Source organism: Schistocerca gregaria, chromosome 8 (assembly GCF_023897955.1).
Source record: "Schistocerca gregaria isolate iqSchGreg1 chromosome 8, iqSchGreg1.2, whole genome shotgun sequence".
NCBI lineage: Eukaryota > Metazoa > Arthropoda > Insecta > Orthoptera > Acrididae > Schistocerca > Schistocerca gregaria.
The window spans coordinates 100,095,399-100,122,908 of NC_064927.1; the positions used below are offsets into that span (position 1 = coordinate 100,095,399).

The following is a 27,510-nucleotide window of genomic DNA, read 5'->3' on the forward strand; positions in this document are numbered from 1 at the left end:
GTTTTTCTCCCAATTTAATAGGTTGTCTAATTCGAGTCCTAGGTATTTTGCTGTTTTTTGTGGTTCTATGTTTTGTCCCCAGAGCGTTATTTGTATGTTGTCCGGGTTTTGTTGCTTGTTTTGCACGAGGTTTCTGTGTCGTATTATTAGTAGTTGTGACTTGTTCGGGTTCGGACGTATCCTCCACGTTGTCATCCATTCTTCCAAGGTCTTGACGTATCTATTTGTTTTGTTTGCGATTAATTCTGTTGTTGGGGCTTGGCACCAGAACGCTGTATCATCGGCGTATAGTGCCAATTCCTCGTTTAGTCCGGTTGGCTTCGGGATGTCGGAAGTGTAGATGTTGTACAAAAGTGGTGATATGATCGCTCCTTGTGGTACTCCTGCTCGTGGCCTGAATTTCTCTGATGTTTTGTCTCCTACTCTTACTTTTATGTCTCTTTCGGTGATCATGTTTTTTATTAGTTTCACTATTTCTATTGGGATTTGTTGTTTTATTATTTTATTTAGTAGTCCAGCATGCCATACTTTGTCGAAAGCTCGTTCTATGTCGAGCAGTAACGTCGCTGCTACGTTTCCGTTATTGATGGCTTCCGTGCAGTTGCTGGTCAGCCTGAATATCGGATCGATTGTACTCCTATTTTTCCTGAAACCCGCTTGTTCTTCTGGTAATATGTTTCTTTTATCTATAAATTTTTGCAGCCTGTTGGTGAGTATGGCTTCAAAGGTCTTTCCTATTACCGGTAGTAGTGTTATGGGACGGTAAGATTTTGGGTCTTGTTTTGGTTTATTTGGTTTCGGTATCATTATTATTTGAGCGTCTTTCCATTGTCTTGGAGTTTTTTGGAGTTTCAGGGCGGCGTTGAAGAGTTTTTGGAGAGGTGGAATGATGATTTGTGAAGGTATGAGTCTGAGGTGTTGTCGTGTGATCTCGTCTGCCCCTGGGGCCGTGACTTTTCCGCTTGATATTGCAATTTGTATTTCAGTATTCGAGATTTCATTGATTAACGATGTTTGATCCTCATCGTATGTTGTGTGTCGTGTTTCTTCTAGCTTTTTCTTTGTATTCGCTTCTATTTCTTTTTCTTTTTCTCTATTAAACTTTTCGTCTTCGGGGTGAGTGTAAATTTCTTTTAGAGTTTTCATGAATGCGTTTGCTTTTGCTTGTTCACTTGTGGTTATTTCTCCATCGATGACAAGTGGTGATTCTTGTTCTTGGTTTTGGCACGTTATCCTTTTGAATTTCCGCCAGAAGTCTGCAGGGTTTCTCGGGTCTAGGCTTTGGACCTTGTTGTTTAGTGTTCTTGCTCTATGTTGTCTCAGAAGGTGTTTCACCTGGTCGTTTAGCCTGTTCCATTCGTTTTTTATTGTGGGGTCGCGGTTTCTTTTGAATTGAGTATATACTTTTCTTTTCTGTTTTATAAGGTCGAGGATGTTACTTGGGATATTTGTTCTTCCTTCCACTATTCTCCTTGTTGGGGCACTGACTTCTATAGCATCGTGTATTATTGTTGTAATGTGCTTATTTACTTCTTCCATTTCGTTTTCGTTTTTGATTTCTTCATTATAAGTTCTTAGGTTTTGTTTGATATGGTTGACGAATTTCGCTTTGTCTATGTTTTTCTTATCTTTGTACGTTTTCATGTTCCGCTTTGTGCGTGTGTTATTTATTATCGTCGTTGTAGTAAATATTGGGAGGTGATCGCTTCCTATGCTATCTCCTATCTCTATGTCTCCGATGTGTCTCGCGAGATTGGCTGTATGAAGTATGTGGTCGGGAATTGAGTCACCCATGTGGTTTATAAATGTGGGGTTGTCATTTGGTATTCTTATTATATGGTTGTTTTCCTCAAGTAGTTCTTCTAGTTGCGTTCCATTTCTTGTGGTGCGTTTGTCTCCAAAGTTAGTGGATCGCGCGTTGAGGTCGCCGAGGATGATGCTGGGGCCGAGATTACAGATGTGTGTTATTAGTTCTTTTGGTATTTCTTCCGTTGGTGGTACATACATTACAGCGATGTATATTGTTTTGAACGTTCTTGATGCTATTTTTATTAATATCGCTTGGTGTTTATCGAACTGTTGTGGGATTTCTACTTGTATTGATGGTATGTTCCTGTTGAGTACGATGGCAACTCCGCCGTGTGCCCATCCTCTATGTCTGGCTTCGGTTATTATGTCCTTGCGGTAACAGGTGAAATCTAGTATATTTAATGGTGCCTGTCCTATTCTGGTTTCGGTAAGTCCCAGGATCTGTATATTCTCCTTCTTAATTATATTTTCGATGAGTGGTATTTTCGTATTGACACCATTTGCGTTCACTACCCCGATTTTTGCTTTCGTTCTATTTATTCCCGTGAACGTGCTGGTTTTTCTGTTTGCTTGCGGTCCTGTCCTTGTTCATTTTGGTAGTTGCCGGCTGGGGAGATGCTAAAGTGTATCCGGTTCCAGGCCTGTGACACGTTCATTTGGCGCCCGAAAAAGGCCCTGGATATGTCTTTCATGGCTGTTATGACTAGGTTTTTTCTGTCTGGAAGAATATTTATGAGCGCGAGTGTCGTTGCGCGGATGAAGTCCTCGCAAACTACTGCTTGTGGTGTTGTTTCTTCATCAGTTGTTCTTTTTGTAGGCTTGTCGGTGCATACGATTTTTGCTGTTGCCTCTATCGATACGGGAGCCTTCGGCCTTTTTGGGCAGTTGATGTCTGTCGACAGGTGTTCTCCATTACAATTTACGCAAGTGGGTTTGCTGATTTCCTGTTGGCATGCCGCAATTGGGTGTTGTCCTCCGCATCTGTTGCATACTGGTTTGTTGCGGCAGTTCTCTGTTGTGTGGTCAAATGTGTGGCATTTTGCACATTGGGCTGGTTGTGGTGGGGGAACATGTGACTGTTCCACTGGATGGAACTTGCGGAATATCCTGAAATGGTTTGTTAGGAGTTCGTCTATTGTGTTTTTATTTCGCGAGATGACTCTGACTTTCTGTATTGGCTTTCCATATTCTCTTGAGATGATTCTTTTTACTTTGGTGAACTCGAGGCCCAGGTTAGTTAGCTCCTCCTCTATGTCTTTTTCAGTTACGTCGTGAGTGACCTTAGTTATCACTACACTCAGTGATGGTTCAGTTAATTGTTTGTTTTGCGTAAGTTTGTTTTGTTTGGTCAGTCTTGTTATTTTCGCTTCTGGTCTGTACTGTGTCCCGATGGTTCTGCGGATGAGTGTTTCAATATCAGGGTGGAAGCTCGTGATTGTGGCTGTGCGGTTTGTGTACACCGCCATGTCTTGCACATGTTGCAGCACATTAAGTATTTTTAGTTGTTCGTAAAGTGATTTCTGAGTTTCTCCTGTATTGAGATTTTCAATTTTTAGTTTTGTTTCTGTTCCCGCTAGGTTATCCTGAGGTGTGTTTGTGTGGATGTCAGCCTTTTTTGGCATTGAGTTGCGTCTTGACTTTTTGTTCTCGACTGTTTGCCAATTACTGTCCTCATCGTCATCTTCGTTTGTGTTGATATCGAGAATTTCCCTTGTGGGGACTTGTGTGTGTTTGTTCTCCGCGAGGTCCTGAGGTGTGCCATTTCCGTTCGCGGTTTGGGTTAGACGTTCATCAGCAGGAATTTTTCGTGCTGTGTTTTTTTCTGTGGTTGATCCCGTTTTTGTAGATTTCGCTTTTGTTTCGGATTTCTCCGTGGTGGCTTTCCTTGGCCTGGCTTTTGAGGTAGCTGTTGTTTTCCTTTGCCGCTTTCGATCTCCGGGTTGGGAGCTTTCGTCGTCAGTGGCGTCGGTAAGTTGGTTGTCCGCATTATTGGGGTCCAGTGTTATGGTGTTCGGTGGGGGCATGGTCTGTTTGTCTTGAGCCTCTATCTGTGTTTGTGTTGTCGCCATTTCGGTCGCCGGTGTGGTGGTGGTCATTGCTCCCGTTATGTTTTCGACCGTTATGATTCGTGAGTCTTGGTTTATGTTTATTTGAGCGTGAGTTGACATGTCGTATTCAGTGCCGGGTGCCGGGTCGTCTTGTTAAATGTGAGTGCCTGTTTTGTAACTGTTTGTGTGAGATCACAACCCTAATTTTGAGGCCTTTGCGCTGCAAACGCGGGCTGGTCTGTCCGCAGACAGGGCCCTGGCTTGCGACAATCCCTGACTATCGTGCGCCCTACGTTCCGGCTTTCCGAAACATCTCGCCTATAATATAGTGTGGAACACGACAATTTCTCTTGCTTTTTTTCGAATTCGGTAGGCGTGAGTGCGCTTACACTTGCGTGAAAGGCATTCCCGCTGTCAGTGCGTGCCGGCGCCGGCGGGGTGGGGGTCCTTTATGGGCTCGGGTGCGGCGGCCGGTTGCGCGCGCGCCCCATTGGTCGGCGGCCGCAGCAGGGCGAGCTGGTAAAGGTGCGGCGGCGGCGTGCGGCGGGTGCCAAAAACACACTGTGGAATAGCCGCCTGACAAATCTCTGTGGCAGAAGACTGGCCAGAAGTATCATCAGACACGACGCAGTCACTGTTGCACCCCACGGGCCCACGATATACCCACGAAACAGAGGTCAACCGGACATAATTGACTTCGCAATCATCAAAGGGATCTATCTGGACACAGAAGCAACCACAGTCAGGAAACTCACATCAGACCATGCACCAGTAATCTTCCACATCAACCTAGATGGCACCAAGAAAGAACACAGAGGCATTGATCTGAAAGGCATCAACTGGAGAACCTACCAGAACACACTAGAAGACACACTCACCACAGTTCCCGATCCGCAAGCGGCAGGCACGGAAGCTGCACTGCTACACATAACAACTCTGGCACTAGATGCAGCAGCCACAGCGGTCCCCCAAAGAAGAAAACAAGAAAGGGACAACTACAAACAACTCCCTCCAGAAATACTAGACAAAATACGCACCAAAAACCGCCTAATAAGGGAATGGCAGGAAACCAGACTCCCAGCAACAAAGAGAGAGGTAAATAGACTTCAGCGTGAAGTTAAATACGAAATCCAGAAACACAGGAACACAGAATGGGAGAACAAAGTCGCCACATTAAACCTACACGACCAATCCACATGGAAAGTCACGAGACAACTTCTCAACAAGACAAGCAGAATACCCCCGCTAACTGTAGGAAACGACGTAGTCTGCGAACCCGACGCCAAGGCCGATGCGTTAGCGGACACATTCGAGCAAAACTTCCAGCCAGTCAATGACCCCATTGACCCAGAACACATCGCCATGGTTACAGAAAGACTGCCACTGTACCTAGCAAACCGCGCAGAGGACGACGTCATCGAAGAAATAACCACAGAAGAGGTAGAGGCCCAAATCCGCTGCCTCAACACGAAGAAAGCTGGGGGACCAGACCTACTAACCAACCAGCTAATGAGACAAATGCCACCAGCAGTCATCCCTATTCTAACAACCATATTCAACATCATCATATCGACTGGCCAATATCCAACTTCATGGAAGCATGCAGAAATAGTGGCCATCCCCAAACCAGGCAAAGACCACCGAATACCAGCAAGCTACAGGCCCATTAGCCTCCTGCCCGCCCTGTCAAAAATATTCGAAAGAATATATGCGAGGAGGCTCATGAGACACATCAGTGACGAAAGGGTACTACCGGACGTCCAATTCGGCTTCAGATGCGGACATGCTACCACCCACCAGCTACTAAGACTGATAGAAGAAGCCCTAGACGCCGTCGAACGGAAGGAATACTTCGCAGCCGTATTTCTAGACGTATCACGAGCGTTCGACTCAGTGTGGCACGAGGGCCTCCTGTACAAACTCCTAGTACAGGGGGTACCAGTGTCACACGTAGCGCTCCTGAAAAGCTATATAGAAGGAAGAACATTCCACGTCCGTGCCCAAGACGGAACATCCACTGTGCGCCACATCAATGCAGGAGTACCACAGGGCAGCGTCCTAGGACCACTCCTGTACATCATGTACACTGCCGACACACCTACAGTCGACAGAGTACACCTGGCCCTATATGCAGACGACACTGCCCTGTACTCCCGAAGCACCAACGCCAACCACCTGCAAAGGAGGCTGCAAAACGCCTGCAACACATTAACAGAATGGGCCACAAAGTGGAGACTAACCTTCAACGCCACCAAAACCCAAGCCATCCCGATAGGGAAAAAACAAATACGAGCAGACTACCAGCAAATCCAAGTCAGGGGCACCCCAGTCCCATGGGGGACAACAGCAAAATACCTGGGTGTCACAATCGATCGACGACTCACATGGGCCCCTCACATTGAAGAGGTCCGGAAGAAAGCACTCAACAAACTACAGGCGCTGTACCCTGTGATGAACCCAACGTCGACACTACCACCAAGAATCGGGGTAATACTATACCTCACGCAGGTGAGGCCCATCCTCGAATACGCCGCAGTTGTGTGGGGCAACGCCGCTGCAACCTCACTCAAAAAGCTGCAAACCGTGCAAAACCGCGCACTAAAACGTGCCCTAAAGCTGCCACACCGATTTTCCACAGAAGAATTGCACCGTATGGCGGAAGTCCCACAACTAACAAAGAGATTCCGACAGTCGGCGAGGAATTTCTACGAAAAGACGAGGGAATCCCCAAACCCCCTCATCCAGCAGCTGGGAAGAAAAGTACACCGCATGGCCACGACCAGATGGCCAGACCTACTACAGGTGGAGGACGAATAGATAACAATGCACATGCCTCCACCACCACCACCCTATCATTCATATCCATCACAGCACAGACAGCGATATTGTCCGCTGTAATCGTCCGAACTTTGTAAAGCCTAGAGCTACATGGACACCTCATATCCATCCTAGTGTAAGCACAAACCTCCCCCCCTAGGCATTAGTATCACATCACAACCAATCACTCACATCCATCCAAGCACAGACAGCGATATTGTCCGCTGTAAAGGTCCGACAATTGTAAAGCATCATGCTCTAAGGACCAACCACCTCATGCACATACTAGTACGTAAGGCCACATAAAAAAAAAAAAAAAAAAAAAAAAACCGCTACTGCAAGTAGCACCCTATGAAAATCACAGCAGTAAGGAAACATCATCTATGCTTCCACAAAAATTATGTATATTATTTTATTCATATAATGTAAAGAATTTCTATGTTGAAGGCGAAGCAGGAATGCTAATACTTCACAGCCACCGAGGACATCACAGAAGTCTTCGTCGATGAGCTGCAGCGAGCGGCGGGTGCCACTGTGTGGGGAGACGCTGACTGGAGCGGAGCGCTTGACTGACTACGCACGCGCACACGCACGCGGCGAGTGCTGTTCGAGATGTCGTTGAGAGAGGTTGCTTTACCTGCGAAGGGTGTGGCGGATCGCCGCCCGTCGGGGCCAGCTCGGGCGACTGAGCTGATCCCGGTGGCGGCCCCATCCGGCCCCCCACTTATGACGAACCGGCTTACGACAACTGACCACGACAGGAATGACTCTTCGGATTCTGATGTGCTCTCTCGTGATCGAGTGTTCATCCTTATGAACAAACTCGCTCACGGGGGTTCCTACCCGGGTCGAAAGGACGACGAGGCGACTATACTCGCCTTCTGTCACATTCGGAAGGGTGCCACTCTGCCGTACACGAGGCAGCAAGTGTCGGGTGTGCCACCGAGAGCCCCGCCGGTTGAATCGCGCGAGTCTGCGGTCCCGGCGGTGGCGGCCTCGGCGGGAGTTGCGCCGCTGGCCTCGACCACTGAAGAGGTCGATGTGCCCCCGGCTGCACCCCTGGTCCCCAAGACACGAGAAGAGCCCGTGGCTACGCTAGCTGCGGCCGCCGAGATGCAGGATATCGACCTGCCTGACGCAAATTTGGCTGAGGCCATTGCCGAGTCAGAGCGCCGTGACACTGACTCTGACGCTGCCCGTGCGCCCAGAAAGCGCCGGGCTATGACGCATGACGACTCCGACACTCCCTCTCAGACGTCCGACACAGCGAGGCCGCGGAAGAAGGCCTCGAGGGCTTCCCGCCCTTCCACCACGGAGTCTGGGACGACTGTCGCGGGCTCCTCCGCGAGCGCCGCCTCGCCGAGACCGACGAAGACGCGGCGGCCCACTCGTCCACCTGCCACCTCCCGGCAGCCGGATGAGGATGGTTTTGTCGCCCCTCCCAGGCGGCGCACTGCCAGGGCTGCTGCGCTGCAGCAACCGACGCCGCTGCCGACCGCCAACGCGTTCGCGGGGGCCAGTGTGGACGCGACTGAAGATGGTGCCGCGCCTCCTGTGTCGGCCCAAAAGAAGCCCCCGCCCATCGTCATCCAATGGGCGGGAGGGTACAAGGAGTTCCAGCAAAAACTAGACAGGGCGGCCACGTCCGCCACTGTCAAGACTGCTGGCCGTCACCTCTACAAGGTCACGGTGTCCTCCAACGAGGAGTACCGCGCGGTGATGGACACCATCTCCAGAGATGGCCTCCCGTGCTACACGCACCTCTCTGAGCCGCTCAAACTTCTGAAGGTGGTGTTCCGCCACCTTCCACTCAAGTTTGGGGCGGACTATCTTAGAGAAGAACTCGAAGACATGGGCTTCGGCGTCCGGTCCACCGGACTGATGAAGTCCCCACGCACGCACCGCGACATGCCACTGTACCAGGTTGTCCTCGTCGACAACCTGGAAAATCGGAAGATTTTCCAGGTGCAGCGAGTCGGCCGGGTCAGGGTCGCGGTGGAACCTCTCCGAGCCAAAGGCAAGAGGGCCCAGTGCTTTTCCTGCCAGAGGCTCGACCATGTCTCCCGCTACTGCTCTATGTTGCCCCGCTGCGTCAAATGCGCGGGACAGCACGAGAGCAAGTCTTGCGGACTTGCCAAGGAAGAGAAGCCGACGTGCTGCAACTGCGGCGGCGCGCACGTTGCCAGCTACAGAGGCTGTTCGGCCTTTAAAAGGGGCCGAAACCACCGGAGCGGAGGGGCTGCTCCCTCTCGTAAGGTGCACCCATCCACCAGCTTTGCTGCCGCCACCAAGGGCGGACCATCAACCGCCACCGCCCGACGTTCGGAACTGGCGGCGGGCGAGACGAGGCAACCGGCCGCGCCGTCCCCGGCTTCGCCCGGGGGGGAGGCCAACCCAACACCCACGCAGAGCGCGCGGGTTGCCGCCCCGCGCAGGCGTCGCCGGCGCGCGGGCCGGGCCACCCATGCCGCTGCACGCCGGACTGCCGATGACACACTGCCGCAACAGACGACGGCACCTCGTGCTACGCCGCAACCGGCTGCCGACGCTCCGCGGCAGTCGTCTACTACGGAGTTGCCGCAACCGGCCTCCCCAGTGGCGGAGGCCGCCCCAGCGGCCAACGCCGCCCCCTCGGCCACCGATGCAGCCGAGCTCCGTTCGCTCTTGCGGTCGTTGAGCCAGCTGCTAGAGCAGCTACCGGTGCTCGTCACCGCGGTCACGTCGGCCCTTCAGGCCGGCGTTGCAACCCCGCCGCGTCATGGATAATCGCCACATCCATGGCCTCACCGTTTGCGCTTTCAACGCAAACAGTTTGGTCCCCCAACAAGGGGAATTCAGGGAGTTCTTGCGCGACGAGGCAATTGACATCTGCCTCGTGTGCGAGACCTTTCTGAAGCCGGGGATACATGTCAAGGTGGCCAACTATCGGTGCTACCGCACCGACAGGTTGACGCATGGCGGGGGGACGGCTATTTATATCAAGGCGTCCCTCAAGCACCATGACGTCCCGCTTCCGCCCCTCACTGCAGTGGAGGCCACTGGGGTGGCTGTCACCACGACGGCAGGGGTGATCACCTTCGTTGCGGCCTACAGGCCGCCGAGGGGACTGCTTCAGGAGGCCGACATCGACGCCCTGCTGGCTCTGCGCGGGAAAGTCTTCATTGCGGGTGACTTGAATGCCAAGCACACGCAGTGGAACTCCCGCGTTACCAATGCCAGCGGCCGCCGACTCCTCCGCGCCACACAGCGGCATGGCGCGATAGTACTGGGGCCTTATGATCACACTGTCTTCCCCCATCGAGGCCAGTCAGATGTGCTCGACATCGCCGTGCTCAAAGGTGTTGGGCACTTCACTTCGGCCACCGTTCGATGTGCCATGTCGTCCGATCACCTCCCGGTGGTCTTCGACATGGACGTCATCGGTGCATCTCTGCCGTCCGTCCGCCGCAACTTCCGTGGCATCGACGAGACGCGCTTCCGTGACGAGGTCCTTGCCCGACTCGAGGGCGCGCCAGATCCCGCTGTGCTTGGGGCTGAAGAAGCGTTAGCCTTCTTCACGCGGCACACACTAGCTGCGGCGGAGGCGGCCGCGAGACATGTCGCGCCAACTCCCGCCGCCTATCCTGGAGGCGATAACAAACAAGAATCGCCTCTTCCGGGAGTGGCAGCTCACACGGCAGCCAGAAACGAAGCGCCGCCTCAACAGGGAGCGACGCGAGATTCGGGCAGCCATCGATGAACATCGGAATCGGGACTGGGCGGGCTTGGTGGCCACCCTAACTACGACGGATGGTAGTGCCTGGCGGACCGCCAAGCGCTTCCTTCGTCGTCGCCAGCGAGTCCCGCCTCTCCATGCGGGCGCGGACGTTGTCTGCGAGCCGGATGCTAAAGCCAGCATCCTCGCGGACACGTTCGCAGAAAATTTTCGTCCTGTTGATGGTGTGCTCGATCCCGATCATGTTCGTCTGGTGGAGGATCGCCTGCCGGTCTTCCTCGCTGCAAGGGAGGCTGACGATGTGATCGAGGAGATAACACCCGAGGAAGTGGACCTGCAGCTCCGTCGCCTCAATCCGAGGAAGGCGGGTGGCACCGATGGTGTCACCAACCACCTGTTGAGGATGATACCGCCGGAGGTACACCAATCTCTGGCGGACATCTTTAACAGTATCCTCCGCACTGGGACCTTCCCTTCCGCATGGAAACATGCGGAAGTGGTTGCCATCCCCAAGAGCGGCAAGGATCCGCGACTGGCAGCGCACTACAGGCCGATCAGTCTGCTCCCGTCCCTCTCAAAAGTGTTTGAGAGGTTGTACGTGGAGCGGCTGCTGCGCATCGTGACAGAGCAGCAACTCCTTCCCGAGGAGCAGTTTGGTTTCCGGCGGGGCCACTCTACCACACAGCAGCTGTTGCGCCTCGTGGAGCAGGCGATGCGTGCGCTGGAGACGCGAGAGTACCTAGGGGCGGTACTTCTCGACGTCTCCAAAGCCTTCGACTGCGTGTGGCACGACGGCCTCGTGTACAAACTTTTTGTGCACGGGGGTACCGACGTCGCACGTGGTCCTGCTGCGCTCGTATCTCTCGGGGCGCACTTTCCACGTCCGAGCTGATGAGGGCACATCCACCGACCGGCAGATTCGGGCGGGAGTGCCGCAGGGGTCGGTCCTCGGTCCCCTGCTGTACTCCCTGTACACCGCCGACGCCCCGCGGGTGGCACGCGTGGAGTTGGCGCTTTATGCTGACGACACGGCGCTGTTCACCCGCAGCATGAACGCGGCCGAGATGCGCCGCCGCCTCCAGCTCGGATGTGACGTCCTGGGTGCCTGGTCCACGAAATGGCGCCTTAAGTTTAACGCTGCGAAGAGCCAGGCTGTCATCTTTAGCAGAAGGATGATGCCACCGGACCTACCGCCGGTCACGATCATGGGGGGCCCCATTCCATGGTTGCGGACCGGCAAATATCTCGGGGTGACATTGGACAGACACCTGACGTGGCTGCCACACATCCGCGACGTCAGAGGGCGGGCAGTGGGGCGCCTTCGTGCGCTTTACCCATTCCTCAATCCCTCATCGACGCTTCCTCCACGCCACGGCCTCACCATGTATCTGTCCCTCGTCCGACCGGTACTGGAATATGCGGCCGTGGTGTGGGGTAACGCGGCAGCGACGCACATTGCGACGCTTCAACGCGTGCAAAATAGGGCGCTGCGACTTGCGCTCCACAAGCCGCCTCGCTACCCAGCAAGGCTGCTCCATGAGGAAGCGGGCATCCCTTTCCTACGGGACCGCTTCCGGCAAATCGCCAGGGTGTTCTACAGCGATGCAGAACACTCTGCCAGTCGCCTGATTCGTGGTCTGGGCCGCCAGGTCCACCACAGGCCAACGACTCGATGGCCAGATCTACTGCGAGAGTAATTTCTCTCGCAGCACGATGTCGGTAACAAATATGGCGTCGCAATGACTGACGCCTAGTGAGGACAGCTCACTCTGTTAGGAATAAAGCACCCTGAAGATGTCACTGCAGGAACAGCAGCACCGCTGCTTAACCTGCCCCTACACCTGGCATATGAAGCCAGCGTTTTACAGCGAGCGAGCGAGCGAGCTTGACTGACTGACTGCGCGTGCCTGCCTGCCTGCCTGTTTGTTCGTGATGCCGCCCAAGACTAGCGGGAAAGCCGCCAAGAAGGCTGGCAAGGCGCAGAAGAACATTTCGAAGGGCGACAAGAAGAAGAAGCGCAAGAGGAAGGAGAGCTATGCCATCTACATCTACAAGGTGCTGAAGCAGGTGCACCCTGACACGGGCATCTCTTTGAAGGCGATGAGCATCATGAACAGCTTCGTGAACGACATTTTCGAGCGCATTGTGGCCGAGGCTTCTCGCCTGGCGCACTACAACAAGCGCTCGACCATCACGTCCCGCGAGATCCAGACCGCTGTGCGGCTCTTGCTGCCTGGCGAGCTGGCCAAGCACGCGGTGAGCGAGGGCACGAAGGCGGTGACCAAGTACACGAGCTCCAAGTAAGGAGGTGGCTCTTGGAAATAGGAGGCTCGTCCGCGGCGCGGCGAAGAAAAGAAAAAAAACGGCCCTTTTCAGGGCCACCAAAATGCCTTTGCGGGAAGGGCGGAATTGTTGTTGTTGTTGTTGTTGTTGTGAGCGGGTGGACGGCGGCACAGCTGTAGCTGTAGCTTGTGGTGTGGTGCGGCGCCGGCGCCTTTGGTTTTGGTGTGACGTTGGGATACGCACTTTAGCCACAGCCGGGTCGTGGGCGTGGGTGTTTCGAGACGTGTTGGTGTTAGGGGGGCGGATCGCTGGAGTTGGCTTGTTTGATATATTTTTTTTTGTCCCCTTTGTATGGTATGGCCGGAGGTGTGGAACGGAAAGCAAACCGCGATTGTCGGATGTCACACCGTTGGTGGCGAGGGTGAGAAACACGTTGCCGCCTACAGCTGCTTCTACGCCGAGCGGGTGCGTTAAGTTAGTTGGTTGGTTGGGCGACGTAAAAGTGGAGCGTGGAGGTGTGTGTGAACGTGAGGTGACACGCATTGCATTGTATTGTATTGTATTGTATTTGTACGCGCGAGGTGAGTTAGGAGACCACGCGCCACGACGTACGGTGCCCTCTTTCGACCTGACGTCTGACGTCTGGTTTTTGTTTGTGGAGGCGGTGTCGTCATTCTGGATGTACGTGTATTTTCCGCTCAGTTGAGTGAGGTGACGCGAGACGACGGCGTCGGTGGTGTTTTTTTTTTGTTGTTTTTTTTTTTGTTTTGTTGTTGGCGCCCCGGGGATGAAGAGGGGCACCCGACGGTAACGAGAGGTTGCACTTTGTGATCGGTCGAATGTCCGGGGAGCGAGGAATAGGGTGGGGGGTTGAAAAGAAACGCCAGTGTAGGGCAACGGGACGGTGAACGTTCCCGTGGTGTCGGAGGTGTGCAGTGGGGGGGAGGAAAAAAAAAAAAAAAAAGCGCGTAACGGCGCGGCTGCCGTGGTGGAAACGTTCTCTCCAACTTTGGTGGTGTCCCCTGTGTGTTTTGTTGTTCTCTATATCGTGTGTCCCCTCGCACAAGACGCTCTCTGGGCGGGTTTGATTCATTCATTTTTGCATTGTCACGTAGCGTAGAATGGAATGCGCAAGAGTTGACTGAGACTGGCGACGGTATATGGTCTGAGCAGCGTCAGCTGCACTGCGCTCCCCGGAAAAGAATCTTGGATGCCGTGCTAACTGAAATTTGGTGGACGGGGTTCTCAAGGCTGTTTTCCTATTTTGTTGTTTGTCTCTAGTTAAGATGGTGAAATGACGTCGAAGGAGCAGTATTGTGCTCACAGAAACGGAAACAAACTGTTATGGAAATGCCCTAGTTTGATGAAAGGAAATGTGTGTTGAATACAGGATGGTAAAGACCAAGTGCGTTGAAAGAAACGTTGTGAAGGAACGAACGTTCCCTGAATTGGTTTCTTTTTGTTCCCGAGTTGTGTACAATGGACGACGGTTGTGCCATATCGCAGCATTGCATCATCCCCAGGTTTTATTTCAATTGAGCGATAAAAAAAAGGAAAAAGAGAAGAACAAGAACACTATCGAAATGGTCTATGGTGTGTGACCCACAATTGTTGTCTTTAAATCACTTACCCAACCATGTCGTAAAAATATTTTTTTTTACAGTGGCTGCCCAATGACCTAGATATAACAGAGAGAGAGAAACACATGGCGTGTCAGATGTTTGTTTTCTTTTCCCCCCCGTCAAGTGGCAAATGCGAACACCGTGAGCTGTAATTGACGATCGACACTAGTATGGCGCGAAAAGGGGGTGCGACCTGTGCAGTTGTGGGTGAAACTTTGGGTGATGGGCTGTCATGCGGCATCGCGTGCGTTCATTACCCCTCGGCGGCGGCGCCGCAGCTCCGTCCAGCTCGCGCTCTCGGAAACAACCCTCTCGTAATGCCGCGTCTCCGTCACTGCAATTTTCAAAGGGAAACCTGTGTGGCCGGTGGGGGTGTGTCAACCGTTGGCCTCAAGCTCCGCCGACAAAAAGTGTTGAGTGTATCCAGTGTGAGAGAGGTTGACGCTTTTCGTGGTGTGTGTGTGTGGCAATGTTTTGAAAAGTTTGCAACGTACGTTAAGAAGTGTTGACGCTGAAACTTGCGGGCTGTGTGGCCCTGGTGGTTGGCTGGCTGGAGACGCGGGCGTGTCCAGTCGGTCGGTTGTTGTGGCTGAAAGGTACGTATACGGTTCCGCCGTCCCGTCGGAACTGCGTCTGTCTGGAAGGTATGACGTGACGTGCAGTTTTTATTAGGTCAGCCTTGTTGTGTATTGTTCCATTTGTTGCTCACTCGTCACCCGTATTTGGTGTGGCGATGTATGTGGACGTACTGCTGGATCAGTGTCAGGGTTTCCGTGGGAGGTGTTGGTTGGGTTGGATTTGCCTGACACGGCTGAGTCCGCAATTGGCCTGTCGTCCGTTGATGTGATATGTGGGTTCTGAGGAAGAATGTGTACGAGATAGTTGCCCTGCCCTGCCCTGCCCTTCCCTTTCTTTCGCGTTCGTGTGTGCCCCCCTTGTTGTGTAGTGTGGGTTGAACATGGTTCTTTACCGAGTGGGGGGGGAATGGGATGGACGGATCCGTTGCTGTTGCTGTCACCGTGAAGACAACGCACGCACGCACCCCTGTCCTACGAGAAGGTGTGTCAACCGGGGTTTCGGTAGTCGTGTGTGTAGGGGACGGGGAGAAGCAAAGTGGAGAGTGCGGCACGGGCAGAGAGTGGAATTGGGGCGCGTTGATGTTGGGAAACATCCCCCAAGGGTTGCGGGATGATGTGGCGGTGAGAGCGGGGGGCGGGGGAGAAAAGAAAAGCGAAAAAGAACTAAGGAAGAGGAGGAGGCGTGCGTGTGCGCAGTGGCGGGGCCCCAAAGACCTGTCGTGTGGTGTCGGCCGAACGCGAACGCGAACGCGTGTGCGGGGCAGCGTCGGCACGGAGAAGCGAGGAGGAGAGAGAGAGAGAGAGAGAGAGAGAGAGAGAGAGAGAGCTGGTCTGATGGGTATTTTTTACCCCCTGTATTCGAAGAGGACCGGATCTGTCCTTGATCCCTGCCTTCTGTCTGATTATGTTGGGTAACAAAATGATGGGATGATAGGGTCTCTTGGGTGTGTGTAGATGTTTGTTGTTTAAGTGAGTGTTATGGTGTTTGTATTTTATTTTTGTTTATCATGGTATGTTGTAGTTTGTGGTGTTTTGTCGTGATGGGAAATGTCGTTCTTGGGTCGGGTGGATTTTGTCCCAGATTTCTGATGAGTGGGTGGTTCGAATCCGTGGTTTGGTGGAAAAAAAAAAAAACTTTATGGATTTTTCTTTGGATGATTTCCGGGATTTTGAGTATGTTATGGTTTGTGTATATGTCTCGGTTTGTCTGGTACCGGCCGGCATCAGCAGTAATTCTGAAGTATTTGTTCTGCACCCTTTTTTACTCTTGTTATGTTGGTGTCTGCGGCCATTGACCAGATTTTCAGAGCCGTAAGTGATGGCTGGTTCCTATGACGGTTTTGAAGATTTTCTTTTTGGCGCGCATATTTATTCTGTTTCCTTTGATGATTGGGTACAGTCTGAATATTGCTGCTGCAGCCTTGTTACAAACGTGTGTAACATGGTCTCTAAATGTCAACCTCTTGTCCAGCTTGATGCCTAGATACTTTATTGTGCCTGACCATGGAAGATTGTTATTTCTGAGGCGTATATGCAGGTTAGGAGGTATTCTTTTTGAATGTGAATCGTATTGTATTGCTTGGGTTTTCTCCGCGTTTATTGTTTTTTTTTTTTTTTTTTTGTTTCCATTGGTTAGCCCATTTCTGGATGGATTGTAGGTGTTGCTCTATTTTTGTGACTCTATATTGCAGGTTAGAACTGCTGCGGTAGACTGCAGTGTCGTCTGCAAATAGTGACAAGTGTCCTCCCAGCTGTTTGTTTGTGTATATTGAGTAGAGAATGGGCCCCAGCACTGAGCCTTGCGGGACTCCAGCCTCTATGGATCTAGTGTTACTTGCCGCTCCTGGTACATGGACATAGAATGCTCTGTTGCGGAGAAAAGAAGCCAATAATGTGGATGGGGCAGTTGTAGTGGTGGAGCTTGTAGATAAGGCGTTATCCGAATGCTTTTCCAATGTCAAGCAGGACTGCTCCAGTACTGTGTCTAATGTTTCTGGCCTGACATATGTGCTCGACTAGTCTGGTCACCTGGTGGGTGGTGCTGTGTTCTTCGCGGAATCGGAATTGTTGTGGGATGATTATGTTGTTATCCTTTAAGAATTGAATTTCTTCAGTTCAGTTTGAATGAGCTTTCCGAGAACCTTTCCAAGGAAGTTGGCCTATAGTTTTGCGGAAATAATAAGTCCTTGTTTGGCTTTGGTAATGTGATGACTCGGGCCTGTTTCCAAGTAGTTTAGTCTGAAGCAAGCATTATATATTGATGTTAGATAGATAATTGATAGTTGCTGGAGGTAGGTGATGTAGTAGTTGCGGTTTGATGGAATCTGGGCCTGATGCCTTCTTAGGATGTGTGTATGTTTGTGATGTGATAAGATATGGGGTTTCTGCGTTTATTGGATTGTGAAAGATGTTCTGATCGGGGCACTTAGGATGCGGTTTTACCCTTCCGAGTACCATTTCCTGGTGGTCATCAGTTTCGTCATCTACCGCTTCTGGTGCTTGGAATTGCCTTTCTAGTGAATCCGCCAGTGCTTCAGCTCGGTCTGTGGGGTCGTTCCTTCCCCATGTAGATGTAGATGTTTCGTGTTTAGTTTACGAGTTTTAAGAAATTTCCAGAATTTTTCCTGGTCCCTTTCTGCTTCTCGTAACGTTTCCTCCCACGCCTCGCTACGGTGGTTTTCGGAGCTCTCTTTTTGATCCTCCCGGCCAATTGCTCTGATTTTCGTCGGTCGGCTGGGTCCCTGTAGTTTTGCCATCTCTTTCTGGCGCGCGCGGGCTGCGGTTGGCGCCTTTGGTGGCAACGGCCGGGGCAAGCAGCGGTGTGTGGTGTGGTGCGGGGCGGGCAGGGGCAGGGGCAGGGGCAGGGGCAGTGGTGGTTGACGGATGGCCTGGGGGCCGAAAAACGGGCCGGCCGGCGGACGGCGGACGGATGTTGAGAGAGGCGGCGCGCACGCGTCTCGCGCGGACACAGGCGCCACAGCGTTGATTGGAAGGAGGTGCGGTGCGGTGCGGGGATGGGCCCAGGAAAAAAGACGGTCGTGGCCCCTGTCTTGGGTGCGTGTCGACGTCAGCACCGTCGGTGTGGTGTGGTGTGGGCAGGGAGGGGGGAAAAGCGGGCTGCGGGCTGCGGGCTGCGGGCTGCGGAGGGAATGGTGGTGGGGAGTAGGCACACATGTGGGCGGGCGCAAAATCGGCCGGTGCCCGTAAACCGCGGCGGGATATTGGGTGGAAAAGAGGGAAATTGTAGAAAGGAAAACAAGCGGAGGGGGCGAATGTGGTGGGGGGGACGGGCGGGGGCGAGGCGACAGGCTTGCTTTTTCTTTTTTTATTTTATTTTGTTGTAGTGTTTTTGTTTTTTTGTTTTTTTTGCGTGTGTGTGGCCTTGGAGAGGCTGGTCTTGTCTGGCTTACGCTTTGGGTGCGTGTGTTGGTACTTTTTCGTTTTTTCTTGTTCTGCAGAGCAGGGGCGGGGCGGTGGGAACGGCTGGCTGGCTGTGCCCAGAGGAGGTGGAGGAGGAGGAGGAGGAGGAGGAGGAGGAGGAGACGCTGGCGGCGGGCCCGGCTCCTGGGGCTGCTGTTGCATGCGCTGTGCAAAGAAAGGAAGAGTGGGTTTGTTTGGCTGGTGAAGTGCATTATTTAAGTGTGGGCTTGCCGGCCTGGCTCCGATGCTCAGGTAGATAGATGCCGGCGGCGACCGCAGGCAGGCGCGTTGTGTGTACAGAGGGACGAGCCATGTGTTTTGCAAGCAGGACGTGGCGTGCCGAGTGGAGAGGAGGCGGCGGCGGCTCGGCTCGGTTCGGCCCGGCCCGGCCCGGCCCGGTCCGGTCCGGTCCGGCGGTGCCGCGCTGTTGTCGCGGACGTGAGCGCCCCCTGGCGGGCGGGTGGTTGGCGGCGGCGTGGTGGACGCGTGTGGCAGTTGTGTGCACGGGTTGCTTGGGCGAGTGAGCAGTGGCTGGCGGTGTTGGCGCGTCGTCGGGGAGGTATGTGTTGCGGCCGCGTCTGCTGCGCGCTGCGTCGTTGTGTCGACTGTGTGTGGGCGTGGGCACGTGTGCTCTGCCGAGGGCGTCGTAAAAAAAAAAGTGGGTCGCGGTGTGCGTGCGTAGCCCGTGATGATGTATGTGCGTCGCGTCGTTGTGTGCGAAACGGATGCCGAGAGGTGTGTGGTAAGTGCGAAGCGCGAATGTGCGGCGTTTGGCGGTTTCGGTGTGTTTTCTGTTTTTGCGGCGTGAGAGTGGGGCTGGCTGGCTGGCTGGATGGCTGGCTGGCTGTTGTTGGTTGCCTTGTGTGTGTAGGTTGATGGCGCGACGCGGAGGGGACGCCGTTTGCTGCGTGCCTTGCCTCGCGTGTGTTGGCGCGCCGTGCATGTGTTTGGGTCGTGGGGGCGGTGTTTTTGTTTGTATTTGGTTTTTCATTTTTTGGCGTGTTGTGTCGTGTATGGCAAGGGCGAGAGGAGTAGTGCGGTAGTGGTAGTGCAGTAGTGTCGTTGCGGCACGGGCGTCTGGTGGGGCTGTGCGTCGTGGCGGGGAAGGTGTGTAGGTTGCGGCGATGCGGCGAGCCCAGCCCGTCGTTTGACGGTGTGCCGGGTGAGTTGCGCTGCGAATCGAGTGTGGCGGGAAGGGAGCTGCGTGGCGCCTGCGTCCGTTGGCAGCAGGGGCTGTGCTTTTGAGAGTTTGTTTGATTTCGGGACGACGACGACTGGTTGGTTGGTTGGTTGGTGGGTGGGGTGGCGTGCGCGTTTGTCGTACTGGGCGAGTCGATTGCCTGCCGGCTGGCGAAAGGTGCGCCGCCGCCCGTCTCGCGCTCTGTGTTGTTTTTTTTTGTTTTTTTTTTTCTTCTGTGTGTGTCGGCTGCGTTTTGTTTGCGGTGCGCGCGAAAACGGTGGTGCCGAAAGTGTGCCGGCGTGGCGTTGCGACCGCGACCGCGACCGCGACGAGCCGCGGGCGCGCCATTTGGCTGGTGTTGCGTGAAGAGCGGCTGTGTACGGGTAGTGGCTGTAGCCGTACGTGTACGTGCATCCGGCCCGGCCGCCAGCCCAGCCCAGCCGAGTCGGGTGAGCGGAGGCCGACACGTGGTGGTGCTGTGCTCTCTCGGCTCGGGGGGGTTTGTGTGTGTGCGTGCGTGTGTGTCTCGTTCGCTCTCCGGAATCTGCTCGTTCTGCTTGATCCCCGCCTGTCGGCGTCGTTTATTTTTACTTACTTATTTATTTTTTACCTGTTGTTTGTTTTTCGACGTCGTCTTGCAGTTTTGTCCTTTGCGGCGTGCCGACGACCCGCCGCGCGACCTTATGAAACCCCAAAGCGTGGCGTGGCGTGGCGTGGCCGAGCCGCAGCAGCTAAGGGGGTGCGGCCGCCTCGACGCCTTAACCTCCTAAACTTCTTTAAGCCCTTAACGCAGCCACCTAAACTAACGTAACCTAACCTAAGCTCTTAGGCCAACCCGCAAGTCGCCTTAACCTAACGTACGTGACCGCAACCTTAGCTTAACGCCTACGTTAAGACGTGACGTCACGTCAACGCTTAACCTAACCCTGACGCCTTCTTAGCCTAACCTGACGTAACCTAAGGTAAGGTAACCGTTGAAAGAAAGAAACCACCTTTGTTTTGACGTTGAGGCGTGTAAGGTCGGCTGTGAGGGCAGATTCGGTGTGTCTGTAGTTGGGGCTGGCTGGTAATTTATTTTGTTTGTTTGTTTATCGTTGTTTTGTTTTGTTTTGTTTTGTTTTCGCCTGTGGCGGGGGGGTTGGCGCTCCGTCGGCCGGTGCCATGTTGCGCAGGCGGCGATCGTAAAAAAGTAAAAAAAAAAAAGAAAAAAGAAAAAAAAATGTGTTGGAAGGGCTGTGGGTGTTGGCGGGCGAGGCGAGAGGAGGAGGACGGCCCGCGGCCGTGGCCCGACGGCTGCGGGCCGATCGGGAAAACGGCGGAAGGCGATGGGGCGGCGGAGGTGCGTTTGTGCACGGCCGTCATCGCCGCACGACTCGGCTCGTGTGGCTGTGGCGCCGGCCGCGGTGGCCGGGCTGCCGCGGCGACGGTGTGGGAGTTTTGACGAAGGTTTGGCCATTGTGGCGGGTCGTCGGCTGGGGCTGTGGGGGCGGCATTTGGGCGGGGGCGGCGATTCTCGGCGGGCCGACCCAGGCTGTGGCGCGCGGTGGCTGCAGTTTGGCCGTGGTTTGCGGCGCCGCCGCGGCGACTGGTTGGCGACCGTGGTGTCGGTGTGTGTAGCCCCATCCTCGGTGGTTTGAATGGCGCGGGTGGTTGCGGCGCAGGTTGGGGGCTGCTCCGCGCAGGCTGTCGGACGTTGGGCGGTAGCAAGCGCGGGAGGCGCGGCGCGGCGGCGCGGCGGCGCGCCGAGTGGCGGCCGCTCTCTCGGCCGTCCGCGCCCGCCCGCGACACTGGCTGGGCCAGGCGCGTGCGCGGCTATTCTCTGCTGCGCGCCCCTCGCTGTTGTGCGTCGTCGAAGGAGAGAAGGAAGCGAAACCAAGGGGAAAAAAGAAAAGAGAACAAGCAAAAGATGGCAGACCAGGCGGCTACGAACGAGACTGCCGCGGCACCCGCCGCCACCGGCACTACGAAGAAGGCCAAGTCTGCGTCGTCTGCGAAGAAGCCGCGCGCCAAGCCTGCGCACCCGCGCACCTCTGAGATGGTGACGGCCGCCATCAAGAGTCTGAAGGAGCGCGGCGGGTCGTCGCTGCAGGCGATCAAGAAGTACATTGCCGCGCACTACAAGCTGGACGCGGAGAAGCTGGCGCCCTTTATCAAGAAGTACCTCAAGTCGGCCGTCGTGGCTGGCGAGCTGGTGCAGACGAAGGGGAAGGGCGCGTCGGGCTCTTTCAAGCTTGCCGGCGCCGGCGGCGGGGCGGCCGAGGGCGGCAAGGCTCGTGGTGGCGGCGGTGGTGCGAAGAAGAAGCGCGCCGCTCCGGCCAGCAAGGAGAAGAAGGGGGCCCGTGCGGCCGGCGCAAAGAAGGCTGGCGGCGTGAAGGCGGCGACCGGTCGGAAGGCGGGCGCCGCCAAGAAGGCGTCTGCGGCGTCGGCCGCTCCCGCGGGTGCGAAGAAGGCGGCTGCGGCCAAGCCGGCCAAGGCCAAGTCGCCGTCGAAGGCGAAGAAGGCCGCCAAGGTTCCGACGAAGAAGCCGAAGGCGCCGCGCCCGAAGAAGGCGACGGCGACGCCGTCTAAGGCGAAGGCTTCGCCCAAGAAGAAGAAGTAAAAAGGGCAGGGAAGGGTTGGCGGTTGACACCGTCGCCTGGTGGCCGGCGCGCAACCAGAGGCTGTCGCGCGGTCCCGGACAAAAACAAAAACGGCCCTTCTCAGGGCCATCAAAGCACGTCGGGAAGGTGTTGATTGTCGTGTCGTGGTCGGTCGGTTGCCTTGTTGTCTGTCTGTCTGTCTGTCTTGCTTGCTGGCGTTTGTTTGTTTCATGTGTGGATGGTGTTTGCGTGCCGCGGTGGTTGGATTGTGGGGTCGTTGGCGGGCGTGGGCGGCGGCGCGCGGTTGGTGTTACATAAAGTGTATTTTACTTTTATTATTTTTACCTATTTATTTTGCGCCGCGTTTGTTTGTTTGTTTGTCTTGGTGGTGGTTTTGGAATACTCTTTTTTGGCTTTGCTTTCCGGGCGTCACGTTTTGTGCCGTGGCCTGTGTGGGTGGCGCTATTGACGCTTGCGACTTGGCTCGGCCGGTGCGGTGCTTTTTTTTTTTTTTTTTCTTTTTGGAAACGGCGGCGCCGGGCCGGGGGTGGGACGACTGGACTGGAGAGTGAGTGGGGAACTAGTCGTTGCGACCGACAAAGTTTTGCTCGCGACGGAGAGACGTTAGTGGCCCTGAAAAGGGCCGTTTTGTTTGTTTGGCGGTGTGCGGGTTTAGGCGCGCTCGCCGCGGATGCGGCGCGCGAGCTGGATGTCCTTGGGCATGATGGTGACTCGCTTGGCGTGGATTGCGCACAGGTTGGTGTCTTCGAAGAGGCCGACGAGGTAGGCCTCGCTGGCCTCCTGCAGGGCCATGACTGCGGAGCTCTGGAAGCGCAGGTCGGTCTTGAAGTCCTGGGCGATCTCGCGCACTAGGCGCTGGAATGGCAGCTTGCGGATGAGCAGCTCTGTGCTCTTCTGGTAGCGCCTGATTTCTCGCAGGGCGACGGTGCCCGGCCTGTAGCGGTGGGGCTTCTTGACGCCGCCGGTGGCGGGCGCGCTCTTCCTCGCCGCCTTGGTGGCGAGCTGTTTGCGCGGCGCCTTTCCGCCGGTGGACTTGCGGGCCGTTTGCTTTGTCCGGGCCATGGCTACTGCGGATGCGGATGCGGCGTGGATATGCGTGCGCGACGGCGTCCGGTGCTGCCTTGACAACGGGCCCGCGCGCCACGCCACGCCACGCCACGCCACGCTGCACAGGAGAGGGTGGTCCCTCGACTCGTATAGGAAGTACTAGCGCTGGCGCGCTTGACGTTGTGCATTTTGGGTTTTTTTTTTTTTTTTTTTTTTTTTTAATAAGATGAAAGAATAGTGAGAGGGATAGTTAGAGAAGCAGGAAAACGAAAGGCCCAATTGACTGGCCGTTGCAAGGTAATTAACAGTAACAGGTGACAGAACAGTAAAAGGAATAGTGAGAGATAGAGGAAAACGAACGGCTCCATTGACTAGCCGGAAAAGAAACGTTGAGTGACAGACGAAAGAATAGTGAAAGATGACAGGAAGAGGATGAAGAAAACGAAAGGCCTTCGTCCTGGCCAGATCTTCTTGGCGACGGCGATGACGGTGGCGGCAGATATTTCAGGATGGTGTGACAAAAAAGGTGAAGTGGTAGGAAGAGGAAGAAGTAACAGGACGGGGGGGTGGATGGGAGGTGTCAGGGGGGGGCGGGAAAGGAGGTCGGGCCAGCGAGTGGTGGCCAGGCGATGGAGGCGGGTGCCAAGAGAGACAATGAGTGGATTGGGGGAATGACGGGATTGGTCATAGAAGGAGATGGCGGAGGATCGGACACGGTCTTGAAGGAGGGGGATATTGGCAAGGAGGTGAAGTTCACGGGTTGGGAAACGGTAAGGGAGGCGAAGGGCAATTTGAAGGGCACGATTCTGTACTGTCTGCAGGCGGTGGAGATGCGTAGGCGCGGCATTGCCCCACACAACCGAGGCATACTCCAGGAGGGGGCGGATGAGGGATGTGTAGAGGAGGAGGGCAAGAGGAATGGGAAGGGTAGAGGTAGGGTTCATAAAAGGGTAGAGTTGGCCGATGCGCCCCAAGGCCTTCCGCCGGATGGCCTCTATGTGGGGACGCCAGGTGAGGGCCCTATCCAGGGTGACCCCCAGGTACATAGCTGTTCTGGCCCAGGGGGCGGGGGTGCCGAGCACAGTGACAGGGGGATAGGCGACCGGCCACCGCCGCCGACAAATGATGAGTGCCTGCGTCTTTGCCGGGTTGAAGGCCAGGCGCCAACGTGTGGCATAATCGACAACAGAGTCGATGGCCTGTTGTAGTTTCTGCCGGAGGAGCGCCTTGCTCCGGGAGCGAGCAAAAACCGCGGTATCATCCGCATACAGGGCGAGATGCACACGAGGCACGGTGGGCGTGTCAGCTGTGAACAGACTGTATAGAACAGGGCCGAGCACGCTCCCCTGTGGAACACCCGCCCTGATACGACGCCTGGTGGAGGTACCTCCCGGGATCCGGACATGGAATGTACGACCTTCTAAGTAGGTGGCGATGAGGCGCACATGGGAGATGGAGAAGCCGTGCCCGAAGAGCTTGTAAAGTAGCCCCTCGTGCCAGACAGAATCGAACGCCCGGGAGACATCGAGGAAGACGGCCCCGAAGTACTCCCGACGCTCAATGGCCTCCAGTGCTTCCTCAACAAGACGGAGGAGTTGGTGGGTGGTGGAGTGTCCTCGCTGGAAGCCAAACTGAACGTCGGGGAGTACCCGCTCCCGAGCGACGTGGATCAGGACACGTTTGAGATACAGCCTCTCAAACAGCTTGGAGAGGGCGGGAAGGAGGCTGATGGGACGATAGCTGGAAGGGGATCGAGGGTCTTTCCCAGGTTTGGGGATGGCAATCACCTCCGCGTGTTTCCACACGGAAGGAAACTGCCTAGAGGAGAGGATGGAATTGAAAGTAGAAGTAAGGACGGGAACAGAGGCTGGGGGAAGCTGCTTGAGAAGCTGATTGGTGAGTCTGTCTGGGCCACCGGCTTTTCGGGAGTGGAGGGACTTAAGCTCCCGGGCAATCTCCTCATCCGTGACGGGGGTGATATGGTCTTCTGGATCCTGGGCGGTGAGGAACTGGTGGACTCGTGCGGTGACCATTTGGATATGGTCGGGGTCAACGGGGTCGGTGACAGGGGTGAAGCTGCGTGCGAACACATCAGCCAAGGCATTGGCCTTAGCATCAGGATCGCACACAGCCTCAGCGCCGACCAGGAGGGGGGGAATTTGCGGGCGTTTGTGGATGATGCGGGAGACCAGGCGCCATGCGGATGCATCGCTCAGGTCAAGGGCGGAGATTTTTCGCTCCCAGTCCTGACTGCGGTGGGTCTGAATGGCAGCACGGATCTCCCGCTGCATGCGATTTATCCGGCGCTTAGTGGCAGGGTCTCGTGTTCTTTGCCATTCGCGGATGACCCTGTTTTTCTCGGTGATGAGTGCGCGGAGGGCTAGGGGGAGAGGGCGCACATGGGTCGGAGGGCGCGGGGGATGTGGAGGCGTTGCTGCAACTGCAGCAGTGATGGCGGCGTCCGTGAACTGTGCGAGGGTGAGGTCAGCCCCCACCCTGGCGGCGTCGGGTATGGTAGGGAGTGCTGCCTCGACCCATCTCCGATAAGACGCCCAGTCGATGCCACGGAGGTCCAAGGTGTCACGTGGTGGCACTAGGGAGCCGACAAGGTCGACCGTGCAAATTACTGGGACGTGGTCGGAGGCAAGGGCAGCACGGGTAGTGGCAGTGATAGGGAGGGGGAGTCCTTTAACCAATGCAATGTCAAGGACGTCAGGAGGGCCATTTGTCGGGAAGATGGTGGGGTCGAAGGGGGCAACAACATGGGCGGCGTGGGCTTCCACCACATGGAGGAGGCGACGGCCATCGTTGTTGGTTAGGCGACTGTGCCAGGCGGCATGCTTGGCATTACAGTCGCCCCCAACGAAGAGGGAGTGGCCAAGTGACAGGACCTGAGCAAAGTCAGGGCCGTGGAGAACGCCGCGGTGGGGCGGCCTGTAAAGCGCCACAAAGGTGATGGGGCCACGCACGGTGTGCACCACGACACCAGTGGCCTCTATTGTGGCAAGGGCAGGGAGGGTGACGGGGTGGTGGCGGAGGGAGGCACGTACGTATACTGCCGTGCCGCCTCGTGCTGTCGGCCGGTCTGACCGGTAGCAGCAGAAGTTTGGTACCCTGGCGTTCACCCCAGGTTTAAGGTGGGTTTCGGCAACAAGACAGATGTCTACCCCCTCATCAAGGAGGAACTGCCGAAACTCACCTTGCTGGCGGTAGATGCCATTGGCATTCCAGATTAGTACGGTAAGGCCATGGAGTCTAATGGCCATGTTGGGTGGTGGGGAGGGCGGTGGTGATGGGGGAGATGGAATGGGAAAGGGCAGTAGCAATCTGCTGGGGAATGGAGGTGAGGATGGTGTCTAGTGCCCCAGTGAGTGCAGAGGTCAATGCCTCCACAACACTGGAAATGAGATCACCAAAGACCGGGTGGACAGGGGAGGAGGGTGGAGGGTGCGGGGAAGGACCGGGATGGACGTGAGGAAGGAGGGGAGGGGGTGGGGGAGGAATTGGGGTGGATACGGAGTGTTGGGGGTAGGGACAGGGGGTGTGGGAGTCAGGAGGGGGGATGGGGATAGAGAGGAGTGGGGGCGGGGCAGGGTGGTATGATCGTGGGAAACGGGGGGGGGCGGGGGGTATGGGCGGGAGAGGGTTCCGACCGACCAAGGGCAGTCGCATAAGTAAGTCCACGACGCTCCATCGTTGGAGGGGCGACGGAGCGACGCAGATTGGCGCGGTGGGCTTTGACTGCCGGACAACCCAAGTAGTTGCCCGTGTGCGCCCCATTACAGCGAGCACAGGTAGGGGGGACCTCGCGGGGTTTGACGCAAGTGGAGGAGGCGTGGCCGCCGGCGCACTTGACACAGCGCACCGCACGAGTACAATTACTCGCAAAGTGCGCCAGGCCCTGGCACCGGTAGCATATTAGAATGAGGCGCCTGGAACGGGGCTTCTCCATGGTGACCGTGCAATTGTCAATGGAGGTCAGGTGCATAAGGACTTGGTTGGCTGGGGTATCGTCGGCTGAGACGAAGAAAAGGGGGGTGGGGAGTTTAGTGCGGGGGGAGACTACTCGGGAAATGACAGCAGGAGTAATATTGAGAGCTGTCAGCGCTTCCCGGAGGTCGTCGTCCGTATATTTAAAGGGGAGCCCGCGGACGACGACCCTAATCCGTTTGGACCTCTCAGGGGGGGTGCTGTAGCCGATGCTGTGGGACCCAAGGACGTGGTAGACCTTCTGGAGGTCAACAGGCGTCTGGAGATAGAGGCGGTACAAGTTTTCGCCAATCGTCTTCACTCGGAAATCGGAGTCAGTGACGTGAATGAGCAGGTCGTGCAGGGATTTGTAGGACTCCGCATATTCGATTGTGAGGGGAGGGGGACGGGTAGGATTGGGG

The 27,510-nt window shown here is 55.5% G+C and overlaps 1 protein-coding gene across 1 annotated transcript; it reads left to right on the forward strand.

Annotated features, from left to right (window-relative positions):
- Window positions 1–7,286: 7,286 nt before the first annotated feature.
- Window positions 7,287–27,041, forward strand: LOC126285047 (uncharacterized). The gene is made up of 3 exons (XM_049984370.1): window positions 7,287–8,422; window positions 8,888–9,330; window positions 26,905–27,041. Exons 1-3 carry the CDS (start codon window positions 7,287–7,289, stop codon window positions 27,039–27,041), a joined length of 1,716 nt encoding a protein of 571 aa, XP_049840327.1.
- The last annotated feature ends 469 nt before the right edge of the window (window positions 27,042–27,510 follow it).